Source organism: Arvicanthis niloticus, chromosome 14 (genome assembly GCF_011762505.2).
Source record: "Arvicanthis niloticus isolate mArvNil1 chromosome 14, mArvNil1.pat.X, whole genome shotgun sequence".
NCBI lineage: Eukaryota > Metazoa > Chordata > Mammalia > Rodentia > Muridae > Arvicanthis > Arvicanthis niloticus.
Window position 1 is genome coordinate 9,545,513 of NC_047671.1, and position 21,792 is coordinate 9,567,304.

The 21,792-nt window shown below is 47.7% G+C and overlaps 2 protein-coding genes across 6 annotated transcripts; both read right to left on the reverse strand.

Annotated features, from left to right (window-relative positions):
- Positions 1–1,525: 1,525 nt before the first annotated feature.
- On the reverse strand, positions 1,526–21,792 carry Txnl4a (thioredoxin like 4A). Of its 5 annotated transcripts, none has more exons than XM_034518315.2 (4): positions 21,671–21,792; positions 21,223–21,412; positions 9,242–9,345; positions 1,526–1,876 (listed from the first exon to the last, which is right to left on the reverse strand). In XM_034518315.2, the coding sequence occupies exons 2-4, from the start codon at positions 21,373–21,375 to the stop codon at positions 1,705–1,707; spliced, it is 429 nt and encodes a 142-aa protein (XP_034374206.1). In that variant the 5' UTR covers positions 21,376–21,412; positions 21,671–21,792; the 3' UTR covers positions 1,526–1,704. The 5 variants fall into 5 exon arrangements, with proteins under 5 accessions (XP_034374206.1, XP_076768499.1, XP_034374207.1 ...); XM_076912384.1 differs by having other exon boundaries at positions 21,626–21,751; XM_076912385.1 differs by lacking the exon at positions 1,526–1,876 and adding an exon at positions 18,395–18,463.
- LOC143433693 (N-alpha-acetyltransferase 11-like) lies at positions 15,443–16,776 on the reverse strand. The gene has a single exon (XM_076912383.1). It carries the CDS (start codon positions 16,774–16,776, stop codon positions 16,114–16,116), a length of 663 nt encoding a protein of 220 aa, XP_076768498.1. The 3' UTR covers positions 15,443–16,113.

Genomic DNA, 21,792 nt, shown 5'->3' on the forward strand with positions numbered 1-21,792 from the left:
GAGGTCTTCGGCCTTGTGTCAGGAGCCTAGAGTCTGGGAGCGTAGCAAAATGTGTGCCATCCCTTACCATGCTGTCCTTTCATGGTCCTACACACACCATTACTTTTCCTTCAGTAAATGTGCAATGCACATGTGTGCAAGAGCTCCACATCTATGTGTGGAGAGCAGGGTTATACAAGTGGTTTTCCTGTCACATTGAATTTAAGGACATTCTTGAGGGCGCCAGACACGGAGGGAGTTTCCCTTTATGTAGGGAATCAAGAACAACTCCATACGGGGCCATCCATGGCCAGTGAGGAAAGCTAAACTTTTTTTTTTTACCCTTGACAGGGTCTCAGTATGTAAACCAGATGACCAGACTGGCCTCGAAAGCAGAGATCTGCCTACTTCTGCCTTGCAAGTGCTGGCGTTAAAGGCATGCACCACCATGCTCAGCTATACTATCGTCTTAATGGGCAAATTAGTGCTAGGTGTTGTTACATTGCAGATCTGCATATGAATCTGACTTATTACAAGCTAGGAACTCTGAATAGTAACTACCTCTATCACCAAGCTGAATCCTAAGCCCAGACTCATGTTTGGGTTCATTTGACAAGTGTACTTATCTGTGGGTAAGACATCTGCTTCACTCCTGAGTTTTCATAATGGGTCAGCTTATGAACAACCTACCAGGTGCCCAGTGAGTGATCACCACTGCATGCTATGGAGACAGATGAGGCAGAGGTACCTGCCTGAGACAGAGAGGAGCTCAGTAAGGAGCTCATCCAATGTCAGCTCCTTGTATGCTGACCTTTATCTTCTGAGTTTGTGTTCAGAGAGATGAGAGGGTGGACCTAGGTCCCTCCACATTGCCAGGAAGAAAAGAAATGAGGAAACTGAGGACCTGGCCTCCTTAGGAAGCATGACACAATCTGAGGAAGACTGGAGGGCTACTCGACGTGGGAAGCTCCAGACAATTGCTATTTGTATAGTGTTTTGAGCTCAGCAGACTGACCTCCGCCAGGAGCAGGAGTGCATCACACCTGGATTACAGTGTTCTCTTATATGCTGAGTAAGATTAAGACTGGATCCTCTTATGGGTTATGTTGTCTCAAATTAATATGTTGATATTTTCAGCCCAGAATCTCAGACCATGACCTTATTTGGAGTGATTATCATATGTAATCGGTTAAGATGAGGTTGTACAGAAGTGAGGTAGGCCCCTCAGGCAATGTGACTGGTGTTCATATAAGTAGGGGATATTTTGAGATTGACATACACAGGATACACACAACTCGTAAGGGAAACGGCAAAGACTGGGATAACGTGTCCTCAATCCAAGGTTCACCAAGGACTGCCAATAACCTGTAAGCCAAGGGGCTTCTGCGGCTGGCCCACAGCCGCCTCAGGCTCACAGCGGAACCACTGTGTGCTTGACAGCTCTAGCACCCACGTGAAGATGCAAACCTCACAGCCTCACAGGACAGACCCTGACTTTACCCGAGAGTGGAGACATTTACAATCAGTAAAGCACACTGCAGATTCCTGCTGTTCCTTCACCACGTTTATTTGCTTCAGGTAGTTAAGGCCCTGTAACCCTCATCTCAAGGACCCTCCATCTCTACAGCAATGATCTGTTGCAGGCCCTTTCCAGCGGCCATGAAAGCAGAGTATTTCTACATGGAAGAGGCTTCCAGTGTCCTTTGCCCCGCCTGAGGGCACTGCTCAGTATCTGTACTTTGTAGAATAGTCCTTGGGAGACACCACCAGACCCCGGCCTTTGCGGGCACCACGGTACACGGTCTCTATGATGTCAACCATTTCTTGCTTGTCTTCCATGGCCCAGTTGATCTTGTTGTTGTTGCCAGTGCCCAAATCAATCATGATATGTTTGTTTCTGAAAGAGAAGAGAGGAGCATGCTCACAGAGAGAACCACAAGCATGCCTGTTCTCTCTGCTGTTCTAAGCACCTGTAATGTCATTTAAGGGCACTGCCATCCAAAGAGATCGCAGTTCAAGACAAAATAAAGACAAACACTAAATATCATTTTCTAGAATGCAACACAGCAGCCACACACTTTCTGGATTCTTCTGTATTTTCTGTGCATTCACACATACACACACGATTTGGTTCTTTTGAGACAGGGCCTCTCTACATAGCTCTGATTGTCCTGGAACTCATTATATAGACAGGGCTGGCCTCAAACTCAGAGATCCCATTGCCTCTGCCTCCTGAGTGCTGGACTGAGGGCAAGCACCACTGTGCCCTGCAATTGTGCATTCATACCTAGGACTGGAAAGGCCAAAGACAGTTGTACCATTTGGAAAGACAAGCAGTTTTCCTGAGAAGTGCTCTAATCTTCCTGAAAAAGCATGTGTAACCTCCTCATGCGTTGCTCACAGGGACTTGGTACAGATATACTAAAGGCTTTGTAACCGTGAATTGAGCATGATGGCTTTGCTTATCCTGGCATGCTGGGACTGAGAAGCAAACACCCTTAGTCACTTGTCCTTCAGAGGACAGGCCTTTTCCCCACCAAGAAACCTGTATTTGTACTTTCTGAATAAAGATGTTAACCCCTGCTGCACTTGCATGCATCTTCCCAAGTTTCTAAAGCTGTGTTTCTATCAGTCTAACTTCTCACTGCTACGGATCACACACTGGCTTCCCGGATAGCCAAGGCCACACTCCACTGGGTCTGAGAGCAGTGAGAAGGTCAGTCTGACTTGACGTCTCTGTGTCACACATTCACTCCCAGGGTAGCTTTCCACATCCTCAGACCAGGAACGAGGTGGGCACCCACATCTCCTCCCACCCACATGCAGAGCAGCCCTGCTGGGCTCCATGGCTTACTCTCTTTGTGAGCACACAGGGCATGACTAGCCCTTTATATACCTGGGAGCCCTGTGTGATTCAGACAGGCTTCAGTCAGTTGTATCTCTGCAAAGGTTTTTGTAAAGAGGAGCCTGGCTTTTCTTACTCTGTCCCAGTCCTAAGAGTAAAACCTGTATGTGCCAACATTGCTCCCTGCAACCTCCTTCCACGCCCATCACTGTATCTCTAGGATGGCCCCTCTGTCCTACGTGATGTGAGGGCCTTGTTTCTCAGAGAGGAACAGGGACTTTGGCTGCACATTGAGAACTACTGAGCCCTAAGTTGTATGGAAAGCAGAACTTGTTAGTGGTGAGCTTGTTTTTTAGCAGAAGAGATGTCCAAACAAGGAAGTGCTGCCTGCTTTCTCACTGTCAGTAAAAGAAGCAGAGATGACACAAGACCATTAGCGAAAAGATTAAATTCCCAGCTTCTCCAGATAATGAGATGCAGAAGGCCTGCAAGGAACACAGGCCAGAGAACTCAGACATAGGAGATAAGGTGGGCGTGTCTCCCAAGGGTGACTAGCTCTCCTGACCTCTAGGAGGTTTCTGAACTGGGAACATGATTTCCCGCTTTTCATCAGGACTCACCCAGTGCAGACAGCTCCTGTTTTAACTCATACCCTCAAACTGTGAAGGACAGCGAGGTCTGTGGAGAGAAGAGAATGCCCCCTTCCCCCAACACACACACACTATGGCTGAAAGAGTCAGGTCAACAGTTCAGCTACAAACATCAGTCATGAAAGGGACTTGGTTTGGTCACTTCCCAGAGGAAGCACACCAAGGAAGGTAATACCAAGCCTTATTAAAGTTTGTCTGGCCCTGGAGGTGTGTGTGTACAGGTGAAGGGTGTTGGGGGTGGAAAGGGGAAGAGGTTCCCTGTTTCTGTCCAATCCCTCTGAGCTACAACTGCTGGAGGCGTCGTCACTTATGTCTTCAGCCTCACAGCGAACAACTTCACGGGAAGAGGTCCCTCTGTAGACGTCAGACCATGCTGACTGGATGATCTGCACAGTGAGGACTGTGAATTGCTGGTTCCTGGAGTGGGACCTCAAGCGTCCTTGGAAACCTTGGAGAGGGTCCTGGTTTACTTAAGGTTAGAATAATCTCAAGGAGTCACAGAGTAAACCCTAAAATACCCCTGTGACACTGCTGAGACACTGCTGTGACCACTGCTGTGACACTGCTGTGACCACTGCTGTGACCACTGCTGTGACCACTGCTGTGACACTGCTGTGACACTGCTGAGACACTGCTGTGACCACTGCTGTGACACTGCTGTGACCACTGCTGTGACCACTGCTGTGACACTGCTGTGACACTGCTGTGACCACTGCTGTGACACTGCTGTGACACTGCTGTGACACTGCTGTGACACTGCTGTGACCACTGCTGTGACACTGCTGTGACCACTGCTGTGACACTGCTGTGACACTGCTGTGACCACTGCTGTGACCACTGCTGAGACACTGCTGTGACCACTGCTGTGACCACTGCTGTGACCACTGCTGTGACACTGCTGTGACCACTGCTGTGACACTGCTGTGACACTGCTGTGACCACTGCTGTGACACTGCTGTGACCACTGCTGTGACACTGCTGTGACACTGCTGTGACACTGCTGTGACCACTGCTGTGACCACTGCTGTGACCACTGCTGTGACACTGCTGAGACACTGCTGTGACACTGCTGTGACACTGCTGTGACCACTGCTGTGACCACTGCTGTGACACTGCTGTGACCACTGCTGTGACCACTGCTGTGACACTGCTGTGACCACTGCTGTGACCACTGCTGAGACACTGCTGTGACACTGCTGTGACACTGCTGTGACCACTGCTGTGACACTGCTGTGACCACTGCTGTGACACTGCTGTGACACTGCTGTGACACTGCTGTGACCACTGCTGAGACACTGCTGTGACACTGCTGTGACACTGCTGTGACCACTGCTGTGACACTGCTGTGACCACTGCTGTGACCACTGCTGTGACACTGCTGTGACACTGCTGTGACACTGCTGTGACCACTGCTGTGACACTCTGCTGTGACACTGCTGTGACCACTGCTGAGACACTGCTGTGACACTGCTGTGACACTGCTGTGACACTGCTGTGACCACTGCTGTGACCACTGCTGTGACCACTGCTGTGACACTGCTGTGACCACTGCTGTGACACTGCTGTGACCACTGCTGTGACACTGCTGTGACACTGCTGTGACACTGCTGTGACCACTGCTGTGACCACTGCTGTGACACTGCTGTGACACTGCTGTGACACTGCTGTGACCACTGCTGTGACCACTGCTGTGACACTCTGCTGTGACACTGCTGTGACACTGCTGTGACCACTGCTGAGACACTGCTGTGACACTGCTGTGACACTGCTGTGACACTGCTGTGACACTGCTGTGACCACTGCTGTGACACTCTGCTGTGACACTGCTGTGACACTGCTGTGACCACTGCTGAGACACTGCTGTGACACTGCTGTGACACTGCTGTGACCACTGCTGTGACACTGCTGTGACACTGCTGTGACACTGCTGTGACCACTGCTGTGACACTCTGCTGTGACACTGCTGTGACACTGCTGTGACCACTGCTGAGACACTGCTGTGACCACTGCTGTGACACTGCTGTGACACTGCTGTGACACTGCTGTGACCACTGCTGTGACCACTGCTGTGACCACTGCTGTGACACTGCTGTGACCACTGCTGTGACACTGCTGTGACACTGCTGAGACACTGCTGTGACACTGCTGTGACACTGCTGTGACCACTGCTGAGACACTGCTGTGACCACTGCTGAGACACTGCTGTGACCACTGCTGTGACACTGCTGTGACCACTGCTGAGACACTGCTGTGACCACTGCTGTGACACTGCTGTGACACTGCTGTGACCACTGCTGTGACACTGCTGTGACCACTGCTGTGACCACTGCTGAGACACTGCTGTGACACTGCTGTGACACTGCTGTGACCACTGCTGTGACCACTGCTGTGACACTGCTGTGACCACTGCTGTGACACTGCTGTGACCACTGCTGAGACACTGCTGTGACACTGCTGTGACACTGCTGTGACCACTGCTGAGACACTGCTGTGACCACTGCTGTGACACTGCTGTGACCACTGCTGTGACACTGCTGTGACCACTGCTGAGACACTGCTGTGACCACTGCTGTGACACTGCTGTGACCACTGCTGTGACACTGCTGTGACACTGCTGTGACACTGCTGTGACCACTGCTGTGACCACTGCTGAGACACTGCTGTGACACTGCTGTGACCACTGCTGTGACACTGCTGTGACCACTGCTGTGACCACTGCTGTGACCACTGCTGTGACCACTGCTGTGACCACTGCTGTGACACTGCTGTGACCACTGCTGTGACACTGCTGTGACACTGCTGTGACCACTGCTGTGACACTGCTGTGACCACTGCTGTGACACTGCTGTGACCACTGCTGTGACCACTGCTGAGACACTGCTGTGACCACTGCTGTGACCACTGCTGTGACCACTGCTGTGACCACTGCTGTGACACTGCTGTGACCACTGCTGTGACACTGCTGTGACCACTGCTGTGACCACTGCTGTGACACTGCTGTGACCACTGCTGTGACACTGCTGTGACCACTGCTGTGACCACTGCTGTGACCACTGCTGTGACACTGCTGTGACCACTGCTGTGACACTGCTGTGACCACTGCTGTGACCCTGCTGTGACACTGCTGTGACACTGCTGTGACCACTGCTGTGACACTGCTGTGACCACTGCTGTGACCACTGCTGTGACCACTGCTGTGACACTGCTGTGACCACTGCTGTGACACTGCTGTGACCACTGCTGTGACACTGCTGTGACCACTGCTGTGACACTGCTGTGACACTGCTGTGACCACTGCTGTGACACTGCTGTGACCACTGCTGTGACACTCTGCTGTGACACTGCTGTGACCACTGCTGTGACACTGCTGTGACCACTGCTGTGACACTGCTGTGACCACTGCTGTGACCACTGCTGAGACACTGCTGTGACCACTGCTGTGACCACTGCTGAGACACTGCTGTGACCACTGCTGTGACACTGCTGTGACCACTGCTGTGACCACTGCTGAGACACTGCTGTGACCACTGCTGTGACCACTGCTGTGACCACTGCTGTGACCACTGCTGTGACACTGCTGTGACCACTGCTGTGACCCTGCTGTGACACTGCTGTGACACTGCTGTGACCACTGCTGTGACACTGCTGTGACCACTGCTGTGACCACTGCTGTGACCACTGCTGTGACACTGCTGTGACCACTGCTGTGACACTGCTGTGACCACTGCTGTGACACTGCTGTGACCACTGCTGTGACCACTGCTGTGACCACTGCTGTGACACTGCTGTGACACTGCTGTGACCACTGCTGTGACACTCTGCTGTGACACTGCTGTGACCACTGCTGTGACACTGCTGTGACCACTGCTGTGACACTGCTGTGACCACTGCTGTGACCACTGCTGAGACACTGCTGTGACCACTGCTGTGACCACTGCTGAGACACTGCTGTGACCACTGCTGTGACACTGCTGTGACCACTGCTGTGACCACTGCTGAGACACTGCTGTGACCACTGCTGTGACCACTGCTGTGACCACTGCTGTGACCACTGCTGTGACACTGCTGTGACCACTGCTGTGACCACTGCTGTGACACTGCTGTGACCACTGCTGTGACACTGCTGTGACCACTGCTGTGACCACTGCTGTGACCACTGCTGTGACACTGCTGTGACCACTGCTGTGACCACTGCTGTGACACTGCTGTGACCACTGCTGAGACACTGCTGTGACCACTGCTGTGACCACTGCTGTGACCACTGCTGTGACACTGCTGTGACCACTGCTGTGACCACTGCTGTGACACTGCTGTGACCACTGCTGAGACACTGCTGTGACCACTGCTGTGACCACTGCTGTGACCACTGCTGTGACCACTGCTGTGACACTGCTGTGACCACTGCTGTGACCACTGCTGTGACCACTGCTGTGACCACTGCTGTGACACTGCTGTGACCACTGCTGTGACCACTGCTGTGACACTGCTGTGACCACTGCTGAGACACTGCTGTGACCACTGCTGTGACACTGCTGTGACCACTGCTGTGACCACTGCTGTGACACTGCTGTGACCACTGCTGTGACCACTGCTGTGACCACTGCTGTGACCACTGCTGTGACCACTGCTGTGACCACTGCTGTGACCACTGCTGAGACACTGCACAGGACATTCCCAAACATGAGTCAAGCTCCTCAGCAGCTGGCTTTAAAAAGGAAATTATCATGGACTACCCAAACTCACACTAACTTAGCCCTCCCTCTAAACGGGAGAACAGGAAGTCAGAGGGTTGTGTAAGATGGAGTCCCTGTAACACACAATGGATGCTGCCTTACTCAGGCAGAGGAGCCCTAAAGAGCCTTACAGTTGCACCCACCAAGAGCAGCAAGAAGAAAAGCCTCGGATACCCGCATGGGACTCCAGACAACTGCCCATCCTGAGAGACCCTGCTTATCTTAGCCCCAGAGCTGTGAGCTTACAAGTGAGAGCCAATTTACACTGGTAAGTCTGTGTATAAGATCAAACACTTATCAATTTGGACTCTGCTTTTGGAGTTCTATGACTACATACCAACTTCTTTAGTAATTACAGGAAAAACTTGATGAGCAGAGCCAGTTTCACATGGAAATGTCTTTCCAAATCTCCATCGGAATGATGGAGCTGATGAAACAACCTTGACGTGTGCACAGCAAAGCAGCTAAGTTCAGGTTTTCTTCTTGGAGTTTTTCAAAGGACACCACATAAAGTCAGGGATACTAACTAGCAAGTGAAGCTATACTTCAGAGGTCTGTTCATCAGCAGACTTTATTTGAAGGCATCTTAACTGCCAGAAGGAGTGGCTTCCATTCAATTATACTTTACACCAGTTTCTGGACAGTGTTGCAAGAGTTCTTTGCTACTGAATGTTAAACTGGAATTGGTACTTCACCACTAGTTAGAAGATTCACACTGGGGGCTGGTGAGATGGCTCAGTGGTTAAGAGCATTGGCTGCTCTTCCGGAGGTCATGAGTTCAAATCCCAGCAACCAAATGGTGGCTCACAACCATCCCGTAATGAGATCTGATACCATCTTATGGGGTGTCTGAAGACAGCTACAGTGTACTTACATATAATAAATAAAAACAAAAACAAAAAAAAAAGAAGAAGATTCACACTGATTGCCTTGTGGTAAAACTGCACAACTGACTTCCTCCCAACAAGGTGATCTGTCCCATCCAACTCCCAGACCAACAGCACCCCAATTAGGCAGCGGCTTAGACAACAGACCTGAAGAAGAACATGACAGTGCACGGGTCATACAGCTCATACATCTTGTTGAAGTCAGGCACTTCTGTAATATCCACAAGATAAATAACTGCAAAATTCTTCACCTGGAAAGAGATTTAAAAGACTGAAATAAGAGGTCAAATTGGCTTTCATTTTATAAAAGTAAATTAAAGCAAAAACAAGACTGTGGAACTGGGCATTTTTTCAAACCAGTTACTAAATATTTGTCCCACAGAGCTGACGAAGGAAAACCACATGGTCCTACCATGGTTCTGACCCCTGCTACTTACAGCTCTCTCTGACATTTCCAAGTCACTTAAGGACTAAACTTGTCTCAGGTACCAAGGCCTGCAGGAAATGCCCACAGCCCTCCCACTCACCTATCACAAGCCATTTTTGTAAGTTTGTGCTTTGACAATTACTCATTCCATATCAAACTCAACCATCCGCTCTCCCCCAACTGCTTTTGTTTCAATGCTTGCAAACACTAATAGTTATTATTTCGCATGCTAAACTTTCTATAATTTATTATAATTTTCAAGTCCAAATTTATCAGTTTAGAAAATTTTTTTAAAACACTAAAAGCACCCTAAATCCCATTGCTGTTAATATTTTTGCTTAATTCCCCCTACGTTTTCCTAGCGATATTCTAAAACACTTTAACAAAAAGTGGTCATACTGTGTTCTGCTTCCATTATAGGTATTCTTGTTCACCAAAGACTGCTCTTTAGCTGCCTGTTACTCATCAGATGGCTACGCCATGTTGGAGCACTCTGCTCATTTCCTTGCTGAGTTCCCAAGAGCATCAGTAATTCCACTATGCACACTGACTTTAACTTTATGTATATACTTCCTAAGGATAAACCTTAAAAGAGCCTTAGACGCAGAGTGTGGTGTGTCCCTTAAAAATGCTCTCTGCACTGTATAAAGTGTGACTTAGACATGTCATATGCCCCAAGAGTCTTAACTCCTAACTCCAACTAAGAAGCAACTCTAGGAAGGTCACTACAGATGAAGTCAGTCTGGGTCCACATGAGGTTAGGGCTTGGAGGTGGGTCCCAAATCCACAACTGCTCTCCATTTAGAGGGACAAGGCCACATGACAGCCACCGGGAAACGTGGAAACCGGAAATGTGTATACAAGCTGAAGACACCAGCAATAGCTTGCCAGCACCAGGAACAACCAACCAACACACCATCCAATCTGTCTCCCACTTTGCATCCTTCCTTTAAGAAAGATTAAATGTATTGCCATGGGTATATGTGTAGGCGCAGGGGCATGCCCAGCATGCACAAGGATGGAGGGTAACTTTAGGAGACAGTTTTCTCCTTTCACCATGGAGATGTTTCAAGGACTGAATTCAGGTTATCAGGCTTATGTGGCAAATACTTTTACTGTCTTGCTATACGTCCACCCTCCTTATTCCTTGACAGATTACCTCAATTTATATTCAAGAGAACCTTAGCAGGTTGCCCTCAGAGACAGTAAGTCACTAGCTGGCACAGATCATACAAGAACATATCTCCAAGCCTGACACCATGTTCTTTCCAAAGTAGTTTTAGTATCCCTCAGGTGTCAGCACTGTTGACTTGGTATCACTTTCCTTAGCTGAAGACTAAAGATTGCACAACAGTAAGGGCTCTTGCCATCAAGCCTGACAACTTCAAGGCTACCTGACAAAGGGAATCAACTACGGTCCCTGTGCACACATACACAGTGTCTCTCTCTCTCTCTCTCACACACACACACAGCCTATTTGTTTTGGGTTTGTCTGAGATAGGATATTATACATATAGCCCAGGGTGACCTCTTATCTCCTCTGTAGCCCAAGGGGATCTTGAAGTTGTGATCCTTCTGCTTCTGAGCACTGGGATTACAGGTGTGGACAGACCGCGCCAGGAGTTTAATACCTCAGTGCTTCGTTCCCTTTTCAGTACTGGATTGAATCCAGGGCCTCATGCCTACTAGGTAAACAGATTACCACGGAACTTAATCTCTGGCTCCTTGTATTTTAAAATAGGGTGTCATTAAACTTCCCTGACTGGCCTTGAACTCATGTAATAGCCCAGTCACACCCTAAACTTGTGGTCCTCTTGTTCCAGCCCCTCCCACCCCCAAGTTCTGAAATAGCAGGCATCCGCCATTACACCCATTTCCTTTACTTCTTAATGGCTAATATTCTTAAAACCTACCAGCTGAGCTGTCATAGTACTTAGTGAGGGTGTTTGCTACATGTGCAAAGTCCTAGGTTCAATCCCTAGTGTGTCCCCCTACAAAGCTACCTGAAAAAAAAAAAAAATTCTCACCTTATATGTGGCCAGTGGAGCACTTGCCTAGCATATGGAATGCCCTGGACTGGATTTCCAGAACCTCAAAAATAACAAACCCAACCCAGAAATTCAGTTTAGTAACTTAGTTTATGGTGAGTAACCTGTTGCCTGGGATCTGCTTCCAGTGGGACAGCACAAAGGTGAGCTCGAGAGTGCTCCAATGACAGTGTAACAGGCATTCACTGCACTCTATTGCTGGTAATATTCTGAAAGTCAGCAAGGAAATTAACTCATAAAGTGACAGTTTATACTTAACAAGGACTCCCCGTCTCAGCTGTGGCACGTGGTACACTGCAGGTCTCTACTCCACTGTCTCCATGCCATGTACGTCGTGGTGCATGAAGGATGTGTGCATTACCATCTGCACATCATGGGCACAAGAAATGTGTGCTTTTGTTTATATTCACTCTAGAAACCATTAACACCGCTCCCTCTCGTGTCATGTACATCTTATTTGGATCTCAGTTCACTGACAGGTATTTCTGAGACTCTGCTTTCCCATCGTATCCATGCTGAAATCATTAGCCAGGTCACCAGGACCTGGCTTCCTTAGTGAACACTTTCCATTCTGGTATTATTTAAAAGCAAACTAGCTCACTACAGAAGTTGAGGCCATGGAATCATCTGCTTGGGAGCAGAGGCTGTGTTCCACTTTCTGTTCAACTTGTCCAGGATCATACAGTTACGTACCAACCGCACAACCATTTAAATACCAGGGAGACACCTCAATAAACACCAACCTGCTTGAAGACACAGAAGTGTCTCCTGTCTTCAAGCTTCATCTGACCTATCATCATTAGACAAAGACTCCAAGTCAAACACACATACATAAGGACTTACATAAACATTTCAGGGCAGACTGGCTCAAAGTGTCTAAGAACCTACCACACACAAGGAACTTCTTGATCATGAATTCTAATTCTTTCAATAGTCTGAGACTTTGTCAGTGTTTCACATACCAAAAATTTAGGGTTCAAAGCCCCAGGAGAAACAGCAGCACTGAAACTGTACCCAGGTCTGCCCCAGATGCCTCTGGATGAGAATTCCTGAGCTGAGTCATGAAGAAACTGTTCTGCCTGAGGTGAAGGGTGGAAGCCATTCAGTAAAGAGAGCTCCACCTATACAGATATAGCTGGGCAGTGGCATCAACTTCAATCCCAGCACTGGGAGCCAGAGGCAGGCAGATGGAGTATGTTCCAGGGGTAGGTGAGGCAAAGAAACCCTGACTCAAAAGAAAAAAAAAGAAAAGAAAAGAAAAGAAAAAAACAGCAGTCAAATCCTATTAGCTAGCTTCTGCATGAAAAAGCAGAATCAGGAATGTCTTCTTGGAGCACCTATTTACAAGGCCCTAGACACAGGCCAGTCTTGGTAGGCATCTGAGAAAGGCACCTGACTATGGCTTTTTAGGTACTGATTGGGATGAACTTGAGGCTGGGTGTCAGGAGCCATAATGGGACAAGCTAATAATTAGCAGGTGATCATCCTGAAATGCTTGCCTTGATTATATAATCTGCAACAAGTGAGGCCTTATTCAGCAAGGCTGTAAGGGACTTATTTTAGGAGATTCCTGCTATTGTTTTTCCTATTATTATTATTAAACATATGTAACAATCACTAAGCAATAGCACACCCCTTTGTAGCAGATCTCTGCAGATACACGAAGATGTACTGTCTTGTATTGATGCTGTGTAGACAATTGATGATTTCCTAAGTCTTAATGATCCTATAAGAACTCCTAAAATTGTATCAATGATTATTAAGCTTTTATAACGGGACTGCTATTAGGTCCCTTTAGTCAAAACTGCAAAGAGAACTCTGCCAGTCTCATCAGTTAATTGTTCTTAGATAGTAACCAGACTTTCTCCTACTCAGAGCACATTCCAAGAGGTTGTAAAACAATTAACCAAAGGTCACTCAAAGGGAACTCACGATTTATTACAGGTGCTAGGTCAGAAGATAAAATATTGCCTGGGTTTATCTATACAAAACTTCACTAATAACTTAGTTATGGTTTTAAACCTTCAGTGAACCTGTGGAGCTAGACAGGTGATGGATGTTTAGCTAGATAAGTACTCCTAATGGATATGCATGTAAACACTCTGTTGTAAATTTTGTTTCAATTTATGATTTGATTTTTGGTATGAACTTGTGATGAACTTCGTAACATGTGACCATGTACTCTGAAAGATGCATAAGTACTGAAGACAAAGACAAAGAAGTAGTAGTTGTAGATGTACTGGTTCGTTAGGAGCCCTTCGTCCCTTCCTTTCCTTCTCCCCTGCCTAGAATTCTTTCCCTTAGAACTTTTCCCTTATTAGAATTTTTTCTTTTTCCCCACTTAGGACCTTTCCACTTTCCCCCTTAGATAGCTTTCATAGGAAACTTTTTACACTTAGTAATAAACTCTGTAATAACTTTTCTAAGTGTTTTTTCTTCCTGCAACCTTAGGCTATCAGGCATAAGTCAGGGCCCAGCAGTTCCTGAGAGAGTATAAAGGCTATTTACTTAATCCTTTGCTGTTTTTGGGCTGAGGTGCTAAGTGCCAGAAACTGCAGTTTCTGGCCTCAGAGGATACCAGAGGGCAGGTAAGATACCAGAGGCCCAGTAAGTAAACTTTTCTAGCATAGATAAGTAAACTTTTATTATACAGCAACCCTAAATATCTTGTAAGACCAAGTCTTACCACCCGCTGGACGCTCTTCCTCCTCGGCTGCCTCAAGAAGAGCCAATAAGGAGAAGAAAGAAGACTTCTCCCCCACCATGCCGGGGCAGCAACCCCCCCCTCAAGCTGGGCTGGGGAAGACCACCCCATGGCCACCATCTGCTTCCAACCAGCCCCAAGCACAGTGATGCTGGGACTTCAGTGTTAACCTAAAAGCCCTTTACAGGGGAAAGCAGGAGAGGGCTAGGAGTCACCGCACAGCAGGAATGCAGGCTCAGAGACCTACCGGTGACATAGCCAATGCTTAGCACATGTAAGGCCCACACTGGAATCTCAGACACCAAAAGCCAATCAGTAAGGAGGTACCTGTATTGCGGTCCCTGAAAACGGAAATCAGACCAAACTAAAAACCTCTGCCTGACTCCTGAGCAAAGAGGGGAGAAGCTGCTTGAGAAGCTGAGGAAGGGAATTAACCATGGAAAACAAAAGGTGAGGAAGTCCTGGCAGACAAAACAGGAAGAGAGGTGGGAAGGGAAGCATCCAGCAGCCTTCTGTTCTGCGAATGAAAGGTCATGTGAAGGACAGCTCAGACCTACTGATCTTCCTAGAGGGTGCTGAGGCGAGGGGCTAAGGTGAAAACATCACAAACCAAAGACCCAAAAGTCTTTGACAAAGTCCTGCCAAGAGTTTGACTAAGACAAGATCTTACCTGGTAGTCCCAGCAGGCCCAGGACTTGCTTTGTAGATCAGGCTAGCTTAGAAACTCAAGATCCGCCTCTAGCTCCAGAGAGCTGGGATCAAAGGGGTGCCTCACCACTGGCTTAATCTGCCCATTTTTAAAGGCCTGTCAACATCTTAAATGTCATAAAGCAGAAATGCTCATTTCATATGCATTACAACAAAGTTAAAATTAAAACAAATTATTAATAATGGAAAGACTAACCTGCCTTCTACAGAATTAACTACCAATCCCATGAAAGGTCAGATGGGGATTATTTTAATTATTTACAACAATTAGACTCTCCAGTCCTCCACATATAAACTGGTACGAGGAATCTTGTCCTCTTAAAAATGAAAACCTCGGCTGTTTTGTAAGTCTTCAGCTCAGCCAGACGCCCATAAAGTAGAACGTGTTACCTCCGCAGAGGTGCTCGAGACTAAACCCAAAGCACTAGTAAGGACTGACCAATGAATTACCACAAGTGGACTCCTTTCTGTATTTTTATTTTTTCAGGCTAGAGATTGCAATTTAATTTCTGCTTGTCCTTTCATTAGATCTACAAATTCTGCTTCGGTATTAGTCCAACATCTATCACCTTCTCCCACGGGAAAGGGAACAGTCTTCTTCAAAAAGAGGGAGGGCAGGGCCAGGCAGGACTGGGCAGTTTCCACAGAAAGCAAAAGGGGGTAACTTCACCCGACAGGGGCAGAGCGCACAAGGACTAACTTGATGATTCTGCCTACTCCAATACTCCCAAGAAAAACAAAACAAAACAAAACCAAACCCAGATAAGCAATGGCAAAGGCTGAAAGCCGGGGATCTCCTCAAGTTGTCCCCACTTCCTGCAGGCACTCCGGGCAGAAACCTGCAGGATCCACACGATCAGAACAGTATTGAACAGAATCCGACGGCAGCATGACGAAGCCAAGAAAGGTGCTGCACGGCAGTCCTCGGGCTTCCTTGACTCCTGCACAGCAGGTTCTGTGTCCAGGTGTGGCTCCATGATCACACAGGTAGGTTATGCAGAAGGTTGCTGCTAAGCTTTGAAAGGAGAGCCATTCAGGTCACCAGGAGATGAGCCCAGAGCAGGGAATGTAGACCAAGGTTCCCAAGAACAATGTAGCTAAAATACAAGGACCTTCAGTGCTCAGGCAGGCTCTAGGAGGTGGACCCCAAGGCCTGCAAGCTGTCTTGGACATCAGTGCTGTCTTTGCTGTCACTGCCACTGTCACCTCCAGCCAGGTTCTCCTGCTGCCCGGCCTCTTCAGAACCAGGAAGTGTACCACCTTGATTCTCCTTGGAACCCAGAACCACGTATCTACCTTTCTTCAGCACCAGCTGCCGTCTCAGCTCATCCGCCATCTGCGAGAGATCTCGCTTCATAGCATATGCATCCTCTCCATCTGCATAGTACTTGGGCTCTACCTCACTAACCTGGAAGTTCAGGGTGTTGGAGTAAAGGTGCAATGCTGCTCGGTTGCTCTTCCTGACATGCAGGGACACATACTTAGCACTGAAGTTCTCAATCATGGCGCGAGAGGCCTGGTCCATCAGCTTCTGGGCCAGGCCAAGGCGCCGGTGGGAGCGTTTCACAGCCAGCGAGGTGATATGTCCATGAGGGACATCATCAGGATCCTCTTCCATCTTGGCCAGGACATAACCCACGATCTTCCCATCCTCATCCTCAGCAATGTAGGAGAGCTGGGGCCAAGAGAGGCCATGGTAGAAATAGTACTTCATCTGGTAGTTCTCGGGCAGGCAGAGCAGGTTGCAGTGCTGCATGTTCATCAGGTCATCTGGCCGAGCCCGGCGGATGTTCATATTGGCGGCAGATAGGCCTGTCAGAGTCCGCAGAATCAGAGAGGATGCCACAGAGCACAAGCGACACCAGCACCGTTTGCCTCGAGGAATTGACACAAAGGTGTATTTCAAAACTCAAGAAACATAGCACTGTCAATACAAATGTATCTCTGAAGAGTATGGATCATCAGATAGTCCTGGTTAAACAGCCTTAATGTAACTACATAACCTTAACTTTGTACTCATGCTCTGAGATGCTCTTATCCAACAAGACCTTGCAGTCTTGGCACAGACCGCAATCCTTCTGGTGAGTTTGGGGATACACACAGTGCAGGACTTAGAGAAGACACTAGAGCAGCATCAGACCTCCCTGAGCCCTGCTAACTTCTGAGCCTTCTTGATTCTATCTGTACCAGCTGTGTGTGCAAAGCATCTCCAAAAGGGGCTGCCTGGACTCTGGCTCATGCTTCCACGTAGGTAAGACATAGATCAGCAGCACAGTTTCTCCTGTTACTGTCCATCCATTTACCAATTTACAGGTCACTAAAGTTTCCACCTGTTTTATATAAAGCTGAGGTTAAAGTAGATGCCCACTACTTTTTTCCTCCAATAAGCATTTTGAAAATCTAAAACAAAATGGAAACACACTGCTTTGCATATGCTCAGTTGATTTATTTCCCACAGCTATGGAACTTGAGAAGGCACAGGGAGGGGCTGGAGAGATGGCTCAGTGGTTAAGGGCACTGACTGCTCTTCCAGAGGTCCTGAGTTCAATTCCCAGCAACCACATGGTGGCTCACAACCATCTGTAATGGGATCTGATGCCTTCTTCTAGTGTGTCTGAAGACATCGACAGTGTACTCATATTAAAAAAAAAAAAAAAAAATCTAAAAAAAAAAAAAGAGAGAGAGAGAGAAGGCATGGGGAACATGCTTTTCAAACAAGACAGTACAATTCTTACCGTGTGTGCAAGACAGGCTCCCTATTACTCTTTAAAAGCCCTACAAACATCATCTGTCTTGGGTAGTTTTCTAAAACTGTCATGTGTTTGTATGCACAATGTGTGTATGTGTGGAACATACATGTCATCGCACATGTGTGGAGGTCAGAGAATCAGAGAACAAACGAGGGAACTGGTTTCCCTTGACTTTGATGTGGAGTCTGTGGCAATGCCTCCATCTGGTGAGCCGGCCGTCTCACCAGCCACAAGGCTTCTTTCAGAATATATCATCACATTTCAATAGATCCCTGAAGACATTAAAGGCCATTTGTTGGGGCGTTTCAGTCTACAAAAACTGTCTTACCATGTTTACATGTCACAGTATTAAGGGAATACTGACCTCTATAAGCACTTTTGTTGAAAAAGAATATTCCCACTCCATGGGTAAAGAGATCACAGGTGCATGAAATAATGTTTCTTCAAAACTGCATGAAATCATTTTACAGAGAACTTACTCAGTAAGGTCTAGATCTCAGAACATGTGTTCCCTACCTCCTTTCTTCCTTACGTATTGAACTCAGTAACTCCAGCATCACTGGAGGTGCTGACTGCAAGAGGAAGCAGCACGCTGGCTAAAGCAACGTATTTTAGGAGAACAGAGACTCAAGTCCAGCCTGAACACACACAACTTTTACTCACTTTAAAACAGCTGGGATATCCAAACAGGACTCATACAAGATGAGGAAGATCTCCCACTATCTTCCATTTCTGCGGAGGGAGATTTTTAAATAGTTATACTGTACTTTATACTAAAATCTTCAATTTCAAAATTTATGTTGAATGCTCCCCGGAGTTTCCAAAATTATGAATGTGTATTTCGCCATTATACTAAGAAAGTAAACAATAATAGTGATTTTAATGTATTTTAAACTTACATTTTTAGTAAATACACTGGAACATAGTATTACAAGTTTATTAAGGCTATGGAGGAGATTGCTCCATGGTTAAAGAGCTTGCAGGACCTGAGTTCAGACCCCAGAAACCCACATAAATATCAAGAAGACATGATGGCCTACCTTAATTCTAGTTCTAGAAGACGGGAAACAGGGATCGCTAAAGCAAGCTGGCTAGCAAGACTAGGCTTCTTGGCAAGCTCTTGTGTTAAGGAAAGACCTGCCTCCAGTGAATATCGAGGTGAAGAGCGAGCGACTGAGGAGGACAGGCATGGGCGCCTGGCTAGCACGGTGGTACTACAGAGTTATTAAGGGGGAGGGGGGCTCGTTAAGAATGCAATCACATTTTTGGATGAAAGAAAAAGCAATTTAAAAGACTAAAATACTGTCAAAGGAGACTAACGAACCCAACACCAAATAGAGCATATGTCTATTAAGTAGGATGTCAGGTGCTGTGTGCACCTGAGCAGCACACTGAGACAAGCACAGGAAAATCTTAAATTCTGTTTAGCTGGGAAAAGCCTAGGGCATGCTGACAGGAAACCCTACCTGATGCTGCTCAAACTACCTTCAGGTCAAAACAGTTAAAGGACAGCTGTCCCCAACTACAGCAGATTCAACAGTGAACTTGCTTCAGTGAATCTCAGTGTTTGCCTTTGTCTGAGGGACCCAATCACCTCATTTGTACCTCTAGCCTGACTGGCAGGACAGCCTGCCTGAGAGAGAAGTGTGCCCTCCTTAGCCCCAGCCACACCCTCAGGCTTTCACTGTCCTAGAGTCCAAGAAGAATAGGGCATGGCTGAGAAACACTGCTACTCAGAAGCTAACCTCCAGTGAGGAGCTCCTGAATTCCCTGGAGGCCTCTTTAATAAGGATTTCTGGGCCTCAGCCCAGACCAACAGTGTTCCTGAGACTCACTTCAGAAGCACTCCCAATGACACCTGCAATAACTGGATGTCACTGTCCTCTACTGTTCTCTCCTAAACATGAAAGCAGAAAGCAACCAACCAAACAGAAAGCCAAATAATGTTGCTTTTCCTGCATACATACATCCTGTGTCTTACTCCAGAGAGTTTCTTTGGCACGGTGATCATGGTTCAGTGGCAGAGCACCTGACTAGAATGCCCAAGACCCTGGCCTCACGTACAGCTCGAGTAGATACAGTGACAATCTTGTGGCAGAAGTCATTTGAAAAATAAGAACTACTTTAAGCTAACATTTGTTAGCATCGGCGAGAGGGAAAATAGTTACAGTAGTTCTATCATTGTTAACTCTTCTTTAACACAAACTTTCAGGCTAGGCATGGTGGCAAACACCTTTAAAACTAGCACTGGAAGGTGGAGGCAGGGGCAGGTAGATTTGTCTGCGAGGTCTAAAGACATGTAGACACATGTCTACACAAGTTCCAGAGCTATGTAGGGAGGTCCTGTTTCAAATAAATAAATAAGAAAAGAATATTGAAATTACTCATGGAATAGAATCATTAAATATCACTGTCTTTGCCATCTGCCCTATTATCACAATCATAAAAAACAACTAAGTCATCCTACAACGGAAGAGGAATTCGCAGAACGAGAAGGCAATGCACCTCCTAATCATGTAACAGTGCCCGACTCTTACACTTCTATTGTCTGGAAATAAGTACTGCCACCCAGCTTATAAATATGGAAAACTAAGAACACCAGTTCTACCCAAACACAACTCTACTTTTCTCCTAACACTTTTTGTATTTGAACACCTGCAAGTTACCAATCAAGTAACTTACAAAGTGCCTGGAGGTTTGTGCCACTCATCCCAGGACATGTGGGGAAGCAGGGAGAATGAAAGAATGTTCACAGTCCCTCTGGGCTACACCCTGAATCCTTTTCCCTCTCTCCCCAAAAGGGGAGGGCCGCTAAAAAGTTTACCATGGTATTAACCTAAAAGTTCTGCTTCATATGTACAATAAATTCGTTGTTAAGTATCAAGAAAAGGCCAATACTAAGCTACTTAAGTAAGCTCCAACACGCCCAACAAAGCTTGCAAAGTCATTCTGTTCACTACACACACACACACACACACACACACACACACACACACGATACAATAACAGGTTTTGTTTTGGAGACTGGGTCTTATATAGTCCTGACTGGCCTGGAACTCAAAAGATCAGTCTGCCTCAGCTTCTAGAGTGCTAGGATTAAATGCATATGCCACTGCACCTGGCCCTAGTCAATTTTTTTTTAAAAAACACGGTCCACAGCGGTGCCCTGTAGTCCCAGAATTCTAAAGAGACTGAGGCAACGAGTTCAAGGTCCGTCTGATTATATACAAGACCTATCTCAGGACAATCCCCTTCCGTAAAAACAAAACCAAAATTTATCACCACAATGAGTCACTTATTTTTGGAGTCAGATCATAAAGTTCTTCAAATTTTAAGAAACTCTAACCATTTCTAGCACAAACCTTCCCCGTACGAGTACGTGAATTCTGTCTCTCTGTGGGTCATTGGAATGCATGGAACACAGGCCTCAGGCTTGAATCTCGAGTCCAAACCGCCCAGCAGGGCCCAGCAGGGCGAACACTGCATATTACCTTTTCGGCGATGCTGTACAGAACCTCGTCCATCTTCATGCAAGTGGGGTCCCAGTCGTGTCCGAAGCGAATGACGACCACGCGGTCCTCCTCCGAAAGGATGGCCTGGTCTACCTGCCAGCCATTGTGCAGATGCGGAAGCATGTACGACATCTTGAGAACGCCTGCGCGGCCGGACGCCGCGAGCTACCTGTGGGTATAAAGAGCTGAGGTCGCGACCCCACCCGGACCCCAAAAACACGGCCTGCACCCCCCAGACCCTCTGCCTAGGGCCCCACTGCAAACCCGCAGGCCACCGCACCCCAAACCTCCACTGCCCGCCCGGGCCCGAGGCCCACACAGAGAGAGCCTCGGCTCGCACCGGAACCACACCCCCGAATCTCCGTCTCCGCAGGGGCCATACCCCAGCAGCCCCTGCCCCACGGGGCCACACCAGACGACCTCTAACCTCGTGTGAGCCCACGCGGCCCGACCACCAGGTCCTCCACCCAGCACCAGCGCCTCCCGCGCCGTCACGCGCTGACGCTTTTCAGCGCTGCTGCGCAGGCGCACGCCGCGTCACGCGCATGC